General features: G+C 35.7%; 1 protein-coding gene across 4 annotated transcripts in view; it reads right to left on the reverse strand.

Moving 5' to 3' along the window:
* Nucleotides 1–229: 229 nt before the first annotated feature.
* Nucleotides 230–13,528, reverse strand: part of ankrd12 (ankyrin repeat domain 12) — a 198,332-nt gene continuing 185,033 nt past the window's right edge. For all 4 annotated transcript variants that reach the window (XM_073047322.1, XM_073047339.1, XM_073047313.1 and 1 more), the window contains exons 10-13: nucleotides 13,158–13,256; nucleotides 10,530–10,673; nucleotides 9,503–9,598; nucleotides 230–2,786 (exon numbers count right to left, since the gene is read on the reverse strand). In XM_073047322.1, the coding sequence (XP_072903423.1) occupies nucleotides 2,601–2,786; nucleotides 9,503–9,598; nucleotides 10,530–10,673; nucleotides 13,158–13,256 (525 nt within the window). In that variant the 3' untranslated portion in view covers nucleotides 230–2,600. The remainder of the gene's footprint in view (nucleotides 2,787–9,502; nucleotides 9,599–10,529; nucleotides 10,674–13,157; nucleotides 13,257–13,528) is intronic.

Here is a 13,528-nt window from a genome sequence, read left to right on the forward strand (position 1 = left end):
GAGCTATTGCTGGTATAAAAAGCATCACAAAAAAGACTGAAATAGCAAAAATAAGTGAATGCTGATATCTGAAATGAAAACAGAAATTCATTGTCAGTAGGTCATCAACCTGAAAGATTTACTATCGGTTCTTCTTTTACAGGTGATGCCTAGAGTTGTGTTTCTAATACCACCATTAGTTGGATCAAATAGCTGTTACTATCTTAAATTCTATGCAAATTCTATGCAATTTCTATGGAAAACAAATTTTATTTATTAGGTAAGGATTATCATTACAGAACAAACTTCAATACAAGAAAATACTTTTAGGCCCATCAAACCTAAGTGACGATCATTAATGAATGTTAGCTCTCCAAATTTAAGTGCAGTTAAAAGTAGTGTTCTTCCCACTAAAACAAATAGAAATGTTATCTGTGGTTCAAAGGCAGACAATGAAAGACAATGAAACAAATCCCATTCCATTTGAACAGCCATTGATGCAACTCTATTTAATTAACATGACCATTAAAATTTATTTAACAACATATTTACATGTATTTACATATTAATCAACAGGTAAATATTAAAATAAACAATTTACACTTTTAGAACTATAATTCAAAAAGCATTTGTGCTGAAAAAATAGGTTCTGCTGCAGATTTTTCTTCGGGTTGTGAGGAGAGGGGAAGGAGGAGAACAGGACACAAGAGAGCCTGGTAACACATGCATTGCATCATAATTGTAATCTCGAACAGTTGCTGCAATGTAAAAAGCAAACCAAACACATGCCCTAACAAACAAGGTCAAACCACAGCACATTACAATCAATATAAAACCAACTATCAATTGCAACTTTGGTCCAGTGAAACATTAGACAATTAATGGGCTATACAATCAAAATAACTATATAATTTCCTTTATACATATTTTAAACAATATTGTTAAATACAATGTTATTTACATCTGCGCAATGATATGTATAAAATAACTTATTTTTTAAAAAAAGACAAAATAATACATCTGTGCAGAATTTCCCCCCCATCCCCAAAAACAAAAACATTCTGTACAGTATCTAGGATCAGAACTGGTAACTGAAGTAAAAATGATGGGACTAATTTTGTTTCAAACTAATTTGTCTATTCTTTTTAAAATTCAAATTATTCAGAGTACAGTGCTTGCCTCTTTATGGCAGTAAAAGAATAAAAGGCCCAGGGTGTATTTAATAATGATCAACTGCTTATGTGGAAATGTAATAGAGCCTAGCTATAACATACAACACTCCAGAGAGTAGCTTAGAGTTAGGACACATGAGAATCACATGGAAATGAGGGAGAGGGGAAAAAAAAGTGGAATACTACTTAGAGAAGCTCTAAATTTGTGGATACATGGATAAAGCAGTGTGATACTGAATAATTTGGCAGCAGCAGAGCAAAATATAGAATAGCACTGGAGAATGTTTTGCTTTAAGTTATCAAGCAATCACCAAAGAGATTTGATGAACATAACAAATAATAAACATATACTCAGAGAAGCAAGCTTAAGAAAGATGCATCCAATATAATCCACTGGGCTGCAAAGATTCTACAGTCCTACCACCGCCCCATTTAATTTTAATATTTTTGTTGGTTTGAGTTCTCCGAATTTAAGAGCCTGGATGCTTCTCAACAATGCTGGCTGATCCAAAGATATACTCTAACACATCATTTACTCCCAGAGACTTGTGATATGAGAGATTTCATAGGAAGACAAATTAAGATTTGACTTCCCACACTCAAGATTTCTTCGGATGTATCTATATAACCCTTAGGAGAGATGAACACTAGGTTTATGAATCCTGTGAAATGTTTTTAAACTAAATTGATGAAAGGAATCTGAAGTGCTCAAAACAATAAGGTGATTAAATTTAAAAAAGTGCAGACATGTAAACAGAATTTTTCTTTTAAATACCATTAATTCTTGAAACATTGACAAAACCAGCAAGTGCCTCTTGATGCAGTAGTTTCTGGTTTGAATGGAGTGGAATAGATACAGTAATGAAGAGAATGGTATTTTAGATAGATAGATTTAGGTTCTTGTTAGAATGTTATCCAGAAACAGATCCCTATACTTGGAAGATGAAAAGCATAGATATTAGGAGCCAATGTATAATATTTTAAATGAGGCAGCACTCCAGCTATGAGTGCAAAGGTGAGGTTCTACTGTACCATGAACTCCTTCTTGGGGACAAAGTATCTTTGCCCCTGTCACCTTGCAGCTGCCAGCGCTGCTGGTACGAAAGTAATGTAGCAAATGCCCCCATTTTGTAAACTTTAAAGTACAGGCAGATATTAAGAGGGAATATCTATTTGTCAGCTACAACTGTTGAACTACTGAAAGACAGTAGTGGTTACTGGTAAACAGTGATGGGAAGTCACAGTGCGTTAGTGCTGAATTTCACATCATTATGCAGGAATGGTACTGCACCTTCTTTACCACACACACCTATATCCTCAATTCCTCACTTTTCTTCCAAGTGCTCCAAAGCCAAATACACAAGCCTATTTGTAACTGTCCTGTATCATTCAGCAGTGACTAACTATATCATTAAGCACTAGCTTAAAACCTCCTGAACAGATGCACAATCATATTGGTGTTAAATCAAAGTCATCATTAACATCAACAAGTGGGATGTAAAACTCAGGAATTTCAAAGATGCTCAAAGATTTGTGTGAAGAAGGATCAAGCTCTTGTAGTTTAAGCTGCCACTCCAGTCTTTGCACAGCATTCATTGCTGCAGCTTCGTGCTGTTGTCTCATCAGAAGGCATGTCTGGAATGAATTAAGAAATACATTAATTGCACGATAAAAATGACTTTCAGTAATAAAGACCTCACCCAATACTTTATTTATACAATTTGTTTCCAAACTTCTAGAGAGAAGATTATTTTAGTTTGGAATAAAAGCAGAAAATGCCAGAAATATTCAAGAGATGGGGGGAGGGATTCTGTGGAGAATCAGGATAATATTTTGGGGTTTATAATATTTTATCAATAGCTGCTGTGCATTTCAGTACTTCCAGATTTTTAGTTGGATTATTTCAGATGTCATATCCCTAAATAAATTGCATCATATATCCATTTGTCCAATCTCTACAATCAAATGTTAACTATGTTTTTTTAATTGATTTTTTAATGCATTTTCTACAACACTACAAATAAAAACAAACCCCAAAACAAAATAGAAAATTAATAGTGCAAAATAAACATACAATAATAATACAATACAAAAGAAGATAATTGAGAAAGCACCCAAATTGAAGATATGTAAAATTAGTATCCTCCCCAAGCCCCACAACAAAAAAAAACTCCAGACCAACCACGACAAAATGTAGAGAATATAAATCAGGACATTCAAACCCCCAAAACTGTAAATACACTTGAAAACAGAAGATAATAATGCCTACTACTAAAAAAAGAGCTGAAAGTAAGGAACTGAAAAAAAAAACTTAATTAAGAGGAAAGTTATGAAAATACTCAATAAAAGGTCCCCAGACCTTATGAAACTTTATATCTGAATTAAGAATTGAATAATGGATTTTTTCAAGGTCTAAACAGGACATAATATCATTAAGCCATTGAGCATGCGCGGGCGGGGCAACCTCTCCATCTAAGGAGGATCAGACGTCTAGCCAGGAGAGAAGCAAAAGATAATATTCGACACTTAGTCGAACTCAAATGTATATCTGTCTCACCCAAAAAACCAAACAGAGCAATTAAAGGGTTAGGTTCTAAGTGGTGATTCAGAATACAGGATAAAGTTATAAAAACATCTTTCCAAAATTTCTGCAAACTAGGACAGGACCAGTACATATGAATAAGAGAAGCCTCGCCCCTTTTGCATTTATCACAAAGAGGACTAATATTAGGGGAAAATCAAGATAATTTAGATTTGGACATATGGGCTCTATGAACAACCTTAAACTGTAAAAGGCAACGGCAAGCACAAAGAGAGGTTGAATTAACCAATTTGAGAATCGAGTCCCAAATCTCATCAGATAAAGAGATATTTAAATCATGCTCCCAAGCCATTCTAATTTTATCCACAGGAGCACGCCGTAAGAATGCTAATTTATCACAAATAAATGATATTAAACCTTTACCCAGTGGATTAATAGAAAGAAAGAAATTCATAACATTTTTCTTGGGCATTTCAGGGAAGTTAGGAATTAAAGGATTGATAAAGTGTCTAATTTGGAGATATCTAAAAAAATGTGCATTAGGCAGATTGAACTTAGCAGAGAGCTGTTGAAAGGATGCGAAGCGATTATCGATAAAAAGATCTTCAAAATGTCTAATGCCCTTCCTATACCAATCATAGAATGTTGAGTCATACATAGTAGGTAAAAAAAAGATGATTATGTAAGATAGGACTAGAAAGGGAAAAACCATAAAAACCATAAAATTTCCTAAACTGGGCCCATATTCGCAAAGTGTGTCTGACAAGAGGATTAACAATTAGTCTAGACAAACTACTAGGGAGTGCAGAGCCAAGAAGTGCAGAAATAGATAGATCTTTAGTGGAATTCAATTCCATTGCCACCCAATTAGGGCACTCGGATTGGCTATGAAAAAAAGACCAAAAGGTAGTGCAACGTATGTTAGCTGCCCAATAATATAAACGAAAGTTAGGTAAGGCCAATGCCACCCTCTTTTTTAGATTTTTGAAGATAAACTTTATTAATTCTAGAACACTTATTCTTCCACAGATATGACAAAATAATGGAGTCTAAGGAATCAAAAAAGGTTTTAGGAATAAAAATTGGGATAGATTGAAATAAATATAAAAATTAAGGGAGAACATACATTTTAACAATGTTAATACGACCTACCAAGGACATAGATAGAGGTGACCATTGTGACAGACTCTGGTTTTGTAGTATATAAAAGATAGGCAAAATTTTCACGAAAAAGATCCTTAAATTTCCTTGTAACTGTAATCCCACGGTAAGTAAATTGATTATGAACTACTTTAAAGGGGAGGTCACGAAATGCTAATACTTGTGCTTCTTTATTAATTGGGAAAAATTCACTCTTATGTAAATTAAGTTTATAGTCAGAAAACTGGCTAAATTGATCAAGAAGTGAAAACATTGGAGGTAAAGATGTGGACGGATTTGAAAGAAAAAGTAATAGATCATCAGCATAAAGAGAAACTTTATGCTCAACACTCCCCCTCCAAATCCCAGTCAGTTCAGGACAGCTTTGGAATGCTATCACCAGAGGTTCTATAGCCAAATCAAAGAGAAAGGGACTTAAAGGGCATCCTTGACGGGTGCCACGTTTGAGGTTAAATAGCTGGGATTGCTGAAAATGTCAAAACAGAGGCGGTAGGACACAGATACAGCAATTTGATCCATGAGATAAAACTTTGACCAAAGTCAAATTTTTCTAAAACTGCAAAGAGGTAGTTCCACTCTATATGATCAAATGCTTTCTCCGCGTCGAGAGAAATAACGCATTCAGGAATCCCAGTTGAAGGTGAATATAAAATGTTAAATAAACACTGTATGTTAAAAAAAGGAAGAAGGTTTTTAATAAAACCAGTTTGATCATCAGAAATAATAGAGGGAATAACAGTTTCTAATCTATGAGCCAAAACTTTGGCCAAGATTTTAACATCAACATTAAGCAAAGAGATCGGCCTGTACGAGGAACACTCTGTTGGGTCTTTACCCTTTTTTAATAAAAGAATAATACATGCCTCATTAAAAGAGGGTGGCAATTTACCATAATTAAATGAGTCAGATAGTACTGAGAGTAACTGAGAGAAAGGAGTGAAGAGAATGATTTATAAAATTCTACGGGGAACCCATCAGGTCCAGGAGATTTTCCTGAAGACAATGCAGAAATTGCAAAAGATATTTCTTCTGATGATATAGGCTCATTAAGTTTTGCTTTAAAATCAGATAAAAGCGAAGGAATATTCAGATTATTTAAGAAAAAATCAACAGAAATATTCTCATTCAGAGATTCAGAGGAATAAAGCCGAGAGTAAAAATTTTTAAATACGTCATTGATTTCTAAGTGATCCGATGTAAAATCTCCATTCTCCTTCCGGATCTTTGTAATATGTTGTTTAGCTTTAGAACGCCTCAGCTGATTAACTAGAAATTTACCAGATTTGTCACCATGAATATAAAAGCGACTCTTACTTTCAAGAAGTTGGCGTTCAACAGGTTGAGTAGACAGAAGATCAAATTTAGTTTGAAGTTCTACACGCTTCTTGTATAATTCAGGGTTATTAGTTTGAGCATACAATTGATCTAATTCTTTAATCTGATTAATTAGGTCTAATCGATCTATACAGGACTTTCTATTAAGATTTGCTGTATATGAGATTATTTGACCCCTCAAATATGCTTTCATGGCATTCCAGACAATCTGGGATGACATTTCAGATGATGTATTGGTGTTAAAATAAAAAGTTATCTGATCCTTAATAAATTTTAGAAAATCATCATCTGATAATAAAGTTGAGTTAAAACGCTAGTGTTTATTACTCTGAGGGAGACCAGGAAAGTTAAAGACAAAGTAATTGGAGCATGATCAGAAATCAGTATACTCTGATAATCACAAGAATGGACAAATGAAATAAGTTGATTATCAAGTGAAAAATAGTCAATTCTAGTAAAGGTATGGTGAACATGTGAAAAAAAAGAATAATCTCTCTCAGTAGGATGAAGGAAATGCCATATATCTGAGATACCATAATTAGAAAGAAAAGAGTGAATAGCTAAAGCAGATTTAGTAGGTGATCTAGTAACAGAGGACGATTGATCCAAATTAGGATCTAACCAACAATTAAAGTCGCCACCCAGTATAAGAGAATATGAATTTCAATCTGGTAGTGAGGAGAAAAAACGTTCAAAAAATTATCATCATCAAAATTGGGAGCATACAGGTTTGCTAGTACAACTTTAGTATTATATAATTTACCAGAAACGATAATAAAACGGCCATTTGTATCCAATATCTTATTATGGAGTTCAAAAGGAATATTTGAATTAATAAGGATGGAACCCCCCCCCCCCCCCCAGCTTTGGCGGAAAAGGATGAATGAAAATGTTGACTCACCCACTTTGACAAAAGCCGAGAATTATCAAAACTACGAATATGAATTTCTTGAAGGAAAGCAATGTCAGCTTTGAGTTGTTTAATATGAGAGAAGACCATCCTTCTTTTAACAGGATGATTCAATCCCTTTACATTCCAGCTCACAAATTTAAGTGTATTAACCATTATCAATTGTTAGTGCATAGAAGGTAGTAGGCATATAAAAAATCAAACAGTACAGTAACAGTCTGGGAGCAAAAATGTAAACATAAATCAGTAGAATCAGGACAGAGACATGTCCTGAGTAACAAGGGAAAACAGAAAAAACAGTGAGTAGTGTTGGAACTGGAGAACCCACCCCACCCTCACAACCCAAATCTAGATGGCTACCCAAAAAAGCAGCTAGCTCTACAAAAAATGTTAACCCAAAAATGACTTCCAGTTCCGTATCGTTGACAAAGGTTCCGTATATATAATGTAGCGAATAATAGCTAATTTATGCACTAAAGAGCAAAATTACAAATAGGAACAACTTCATCAGAAAAGGTATAAACTTAATACAAAAAAAAATCAGAAAAAAAACTAACCTACCCGCGAGAAACTGAAAAATTGAAAGAAAAAAAATAAAAAAGGGAGAAGGGGAAAAAGGGGGAAATTATAAATTTAAAGAGAGTATTTATCAGCCATTTACAAAAAAAAGCATATACTTATACTATAAATCAACCAACAGGGAGGCCTTCAGTAAAAAACTCCAAGCCTCCAAAACAAATTAAGATCAATTGTAGTTCTCTATAGATAAAGTTATTCAGAAGTAAAATAAATTACACAGGTAAAATCTAAAAGTCCGGAGGGAAACATTAAATTTAAATCATCTATTTAGGAAAAACGCACCAAGTCCAGGGAGAGATTAACTAGAGCCCTTAGAATCTCAATAGTTAAAGTCTGAATTATTCAAGTAGAGTCTGAGTTCGGAAAAAAGAACTTTACTTCAAGAAGTACTTATCAGCCAATTTAGAAAGTCAGACCGGGTCCGAAGAAGCCAAGATGGCTGGAAGATTTCCAACAAACAACTCAGCCTCCTTCACTGATTTGAACCACTTATATTCTCCAGTAGTAAGCGTAATTCGAAGATCGGCTGGATTACGAAGAGAAGGTCTGAATCCACGATCAAAAAGCACTTTCATTACGCCTTTAAACTCAGCACGCATCTTCAGAACCTGGGGGGCATAATCTTCCACAAAATGAATATTAGAGTTTTGAAAAGCAAAAGTACCTCTGCGGCGTGCCTCCATAATCAAATGGTTTTTCACCTGGTATCGATGAAAGCATAAAATAATTGGCCGTGGACGGGAACCCAAAATTGCGCGAGGAACATAAATCCTGTGAGCCCTTTCTAGCTCAGGTGGAGTCAGAAGAAATTCTTTCCCGAAAATCTCTCAGAGAAAAGAAGAAAAAAATTCAATGGAAGAGCCCTTTTCTGTGGCCTCCGGCAAAACGAGAATTCGCAGATTGCAGCGTCTGCTCCGATTTTCGAGATCCACCATTTTGGAAGTAAGTTTACTGTTCTTCTCTGTTAGGTTGGAGCCGAAAGTTTCGAGATGTTGAACACGGCGTTCTAAATCTTCAGAGGTTAGGTCGATGCGAGATAAATGTTCAGCATGGTCATCCACTCTGGCATTAATCTGATCCAATTTTGATTCCAGCTGATTGATAGAAGCTCTAAATTCAGTCCTGATATCCGTTAAAGTATCTTGTCGATGCTGTTCCAAAATAGCGAGAATCGCTGCCGACAGAGCCGTGGAAGTTTCTTTTTTCCCGATTTTAGTACTTTTGGAGCCATTATGAGATAGATGTATTCGCAGGCAGATAGAAGAAAACTAATAAAATAACTAACTAAGGTTTAAGAAGGGAGACACATAGTGCAAAGATAGGAAGTATAACAGAGCAAAAGTTTCAAGCGACTAAACAATCGCCATCTTACCGGTAGTCCCAACTACATTTTTTGAAGTGACTTCAAGCTATAAAGTGATTTTAAAACATTTGTATTCCCCCCCAGAATCATCGGATATGAAAGGAAGAATGCGTAAAGAGGTTGAACTTAACAGTTAAGCTTCGATGGAGTTGATTACTGAACTGTGAACTTTTACTAACTAATCTATACTAATCACCTATTACTAGATAGATGAACAACATCACATTCAATGTACTAAATTGGGGAGTGCCCTTATATTTTTGGAGCTTCCAGGTTCACCTTTGTCTTTTTCCTTCAAAATGCAGTGCTAACCTTACAGATGGAACTCTCATGGTCAGGAGCTCCTAAAATTATTAAGCAGAATTTTATTACTCTCTTTACAGAGTATTATGAATAGCTTATAGTATTTCATTCTTATATGTATTATACCATATTTTAAAAATTTCCTCAAGGAAGCTTACCTTCAATTTGTCAAACTTATCATCTACGTCTTGCAACCAGGACATAAACTGGCGTGCATTGAATCGATCCCTCACCGATGTTTTGTTTTCATCACCCTGAAGCAAAGATTTTATAACTTCAGAAACAACTTTGAGAAGAGAACATTTAATCAAAACACTGGGGCCAATCTTTTGCTGCCCTGAGATTGCTGGTTGCCTTTGTTGGACTTTCAGCCTAGAAATTGCAATCTTACTGGAAGGCCATGTTTCCCAGCTACCGTAATTAGTATGTTACCTCTCTGGGTGCTGACTTGTGCTGACAAGGCATTGACAGTAGGTGACATTCCATGCCCAGACTTAGATCACTGAAAACTGATCAACAAATATTTGTAGATGTCCTTGATGTTCATAAGTATTCAAAAATTGCTCAAAACTTAGCAAAAAATATAAATTTTGAAAAGAATTATAAAATAGAAAGGTTAAAAAGCACGTATCTAATTAGCTTAATGAAGTCAAATAATTTAACCTTTCTCTGGCAATGGATTCTCACAAACAAGAGAAAATCTGCAAATGCTGGAAAATTCAAGCAACACACATAAAATGCTGGGGGGGGGGGGGGGGGAACTCAGCAGGCCAGGCAGCATCTATGGAAAAGCGTACACTCAATGTTTTGGGCCAAGATTCTTCAGCAGGGCTGGATTTCTCACATTCATTTCACTGGCTCTGCTTTACTATCATCTGGTTAACTTTGCGCTGCTTCAGCTGATGGATCTGCCAGTCTGAGCTGGGAGGTCTGTAGAAATGTGTACAACCTTAATGAACATCATGCAGAGTCCATGAGCACAGTGTGGGTATGCAGAGACAATACTCTTGAGTGGCAGGATCTTTTGCAGCCTTGTTTTTTGGGAATAGCCTAACCACAGTCATATCTATTGAAAGATCTATACATATCTTGGCAGATGATTAGCCCCATTTCTCTTATAATACTAATTCATATAAAGATAATGTTTTCCCCATGTAGATCTTTAAAGTCTAATTTACTTCTCACCTGAGGGTCCTGAGGCATGTTGTAAACTTCTGCATCTAGAAGCACAGTACAGGCACTAAAAGGCAAAGTTTGATTTGCTAGTGTCCTTGCTGCACGGTAATGTACTCTTAGAACCTCTTGCTCATTTGACATAATAAGCTTTTCCTGAAAGAAATACAAAGAATACATTTTTTAATCTGATAATCTGATAATTATCTGATAATTGTTCAAGGTAGAAATCAAAGCTGTGGCACATATTTTTGACAGACATCACATCAAAAAGTTGCTTTCTGAATTTCTCTGTTCTGCCAAACGCTGACTATATCAGCATGTCCCTGACACATTTGTCAATGAGCTGGCAAAGGCAAATTTACAGCTGATGATGGACGTATTTACATGGTTATTTATAATCAAAACATACCAAAACTAAGAAAAACAATGTTACGCTTGTTAGTTTTATAAAAGATGCTGCCTAACATGTATAGAACAGTAGAGCACAGGACAGGCACAATATTATGGCAAACTAATTAAACCAATGACTCCTAATCTAATCCCTCTTCCCTGCACATTGACCATATCCCTCCCTTCTCTGCATACTCATGCGCAACGTAAAAGTCTCTTAAATATTTCTATGCTATCTGACTCTTACCACCAGACCAGCTGTGTTATTTCAGGCCCCCTTGACTCTGTAAAATAAAACTTGCCTTCCACATCTCCTCCATACTTTCCTCCTCTCACCTTAAAATACATACCCTCCTGTAAGAGGTATTAAAAGGCTGGAAAAAATACTAGCTTCATATAATTTTATAAATCTCTATCAAATCTCCCCCCAGCTTCTGCCGCTTTAGGAAAACCACCCCAGCTTGTCCAACCTCTCCTCATGGCACATGTCCTCCAAGCCAGGCAGCATCCGAAGGAAATAAACAGACGAACATTTTAGGCCAAGACCCTTCATCAGGATTGGAATTCTGGTAAACCTCCTCCAGAACCTCCATCATCTTTCTTTAATGAGGAAACTAGAATTGAAAGCACACTCTAAATATGGCCTAACTAGAGTTTTATAAAGCTGTTATATAACTTCCTCGTTCTTGAGCACAACACCTCGACTAATGAAAGCAAGCATGCCATATGCTTTCTTTATACTAACCTACCAACCCGTAGTCACTTCTGGGAGCCACATACTTGGACCCTAAGATCACTTTATTCATCAATATCATAAGGATCCTGCCATCTACTGTGTATTCTCCCTTTATGTTGTATCTTCCAAAGTGCAGCTCTTTACCTGTGCTCAGATTAAACGCCACCTGCCATTTCTCCCTCCATATCTTCAACTGATCTACATCTCGCTGTATCGTTTGGATATATTCTAAGCAATTTACAACACATCAATATTTGTGCTATCTACATACTTAGCTATACAACCTACCATAATTTCATCCAAATCATTTATATGTATGACAAACAGCAGAGGTCCACAATCATGTTTGTCACCACCTTGGAAAAACTCATGACGTGTCCCTCATAAAACCACACTGACCGTCCCTAATTAGGCCATGCTCCTCCAAATCTCATAAATCCTATCCCTAAGAATCCTTCTCATTTGTTTCTTTACCAGTGATGTTACATTTCCTGGCCTATAATTTCCAGGATTACCCTCATTTCCTTTCTCAAAGGAAATTAGCTACACACCAGTCTTTTGGCACGACAATTGTGGCCAGTGAAGATATAAAGATGTTGGTCAATGTCCCGGCATCCCATCCCTTGCCTCTGTCTATATTTTGAATTACATCTCATTGGGCCTTGGGAACTTAACCACTACCTCTCTTCTAATCTTGAAATCCCCTAGCATTTTAGCATGCTCCACTCTGATTTCACCATCTTCCACTCTTCCTCTGGTAAATAAAGTCACAAAGTATTCATTTATGATCTTAAACACAAGTTCCCTCCTTTATCCTGTAACAGTCCTACCCTCTCTCCCTGGTTATCTGGTTGTTCTTAATATACATTTCCAATAATTTTTTGTTCTTATTTCAGATTTCCAGCACCTGCAGGCTTTGATATACAAAAATACAAGGGTGTGTCCATTCCAGTGTAAGTAAATTGTAAGACCATGGTAAATATTAACATTACTGTCAATTTTTTAGCTTTGAAAGTTAAGTATGGAGTTGCTTTTGATTATAATTAAATATAATAGTATTATAATCTCTTTTACTTCTCAAGTCCATCTTTCTTTTTCCTTTTTTATTTAACTTTTGAAGTAGAAGCTGTTTGATGCAGACTCTGTAAACGTGATTGGATAAGGACAGACATCTTATTCATACTATTTGTAGATGCCCTGTAGAGGGCAGTGTGCCAAAATGTTTTCTAATCATAAATTCTAATTCAAACCTCACAAGAAAAGTCCATCAACAAGTGAAATAAGCAGCTACCAACCAAAAAAAAATACAGTTTATTGAATTCACAGTTCTCCAGCTCATCCCACTTAACAAGTTCAAAATTCAAAACATTGTGGCAAGAGGTGCCATGTTACCATGTTTTTCAGAAGGTGTTTTAAATTTTAAGGATACAATTTCTAGGGCATCCTTTATATAGGTTCTAAAATACTAAGCACATTTAATGCTCAAGAGCCTTTTAGAACAAGAACAGTACCCGTTCAATACTATGCTGTAATCGAAGCTTCATTCGAATAACTTCCTGTTGCCTGAAGAGTTCTTTCAGTGCTTCAGACAATGATGGAGGAGGAGTTATCTTTAAATAAAAAGTCAGTAATTAATATCAATGCAAATTTAAATACTACATTATCAGTTCCTATTGGTTCAGTTCAAGTCACAGTAGTACGGATAAAAGGCCTCTTGGTCCAATGAGTCTGCATTGACAATCAATCACCCATTTATAACAATCCCCATGTTTTATTCACCCTCACATTCCCATCAATTTTCTTTACATTTTACCACTCACTTACAATATATAGTTTATACATTGGCCAAAAAATCTGTCCCGCCAAGTATCTTTTGGAATTT

Source organism: Hemitrygon akajei, chromosome 1 (assembly GCF_048418815.1).
Source record: "Hemitrygon akajei chromosome 1, sHemAka1.3, whole genome shotgun sequence".
In the NCBI taxonomy this organism is placed as follows: domain Eukaryota; kingdom Metazoa; phylum Chordata; class Chondrichthyes; order Myliobatiformes; family Dasyatidae; genus Hemitrygon; species Hemitrygon akajei.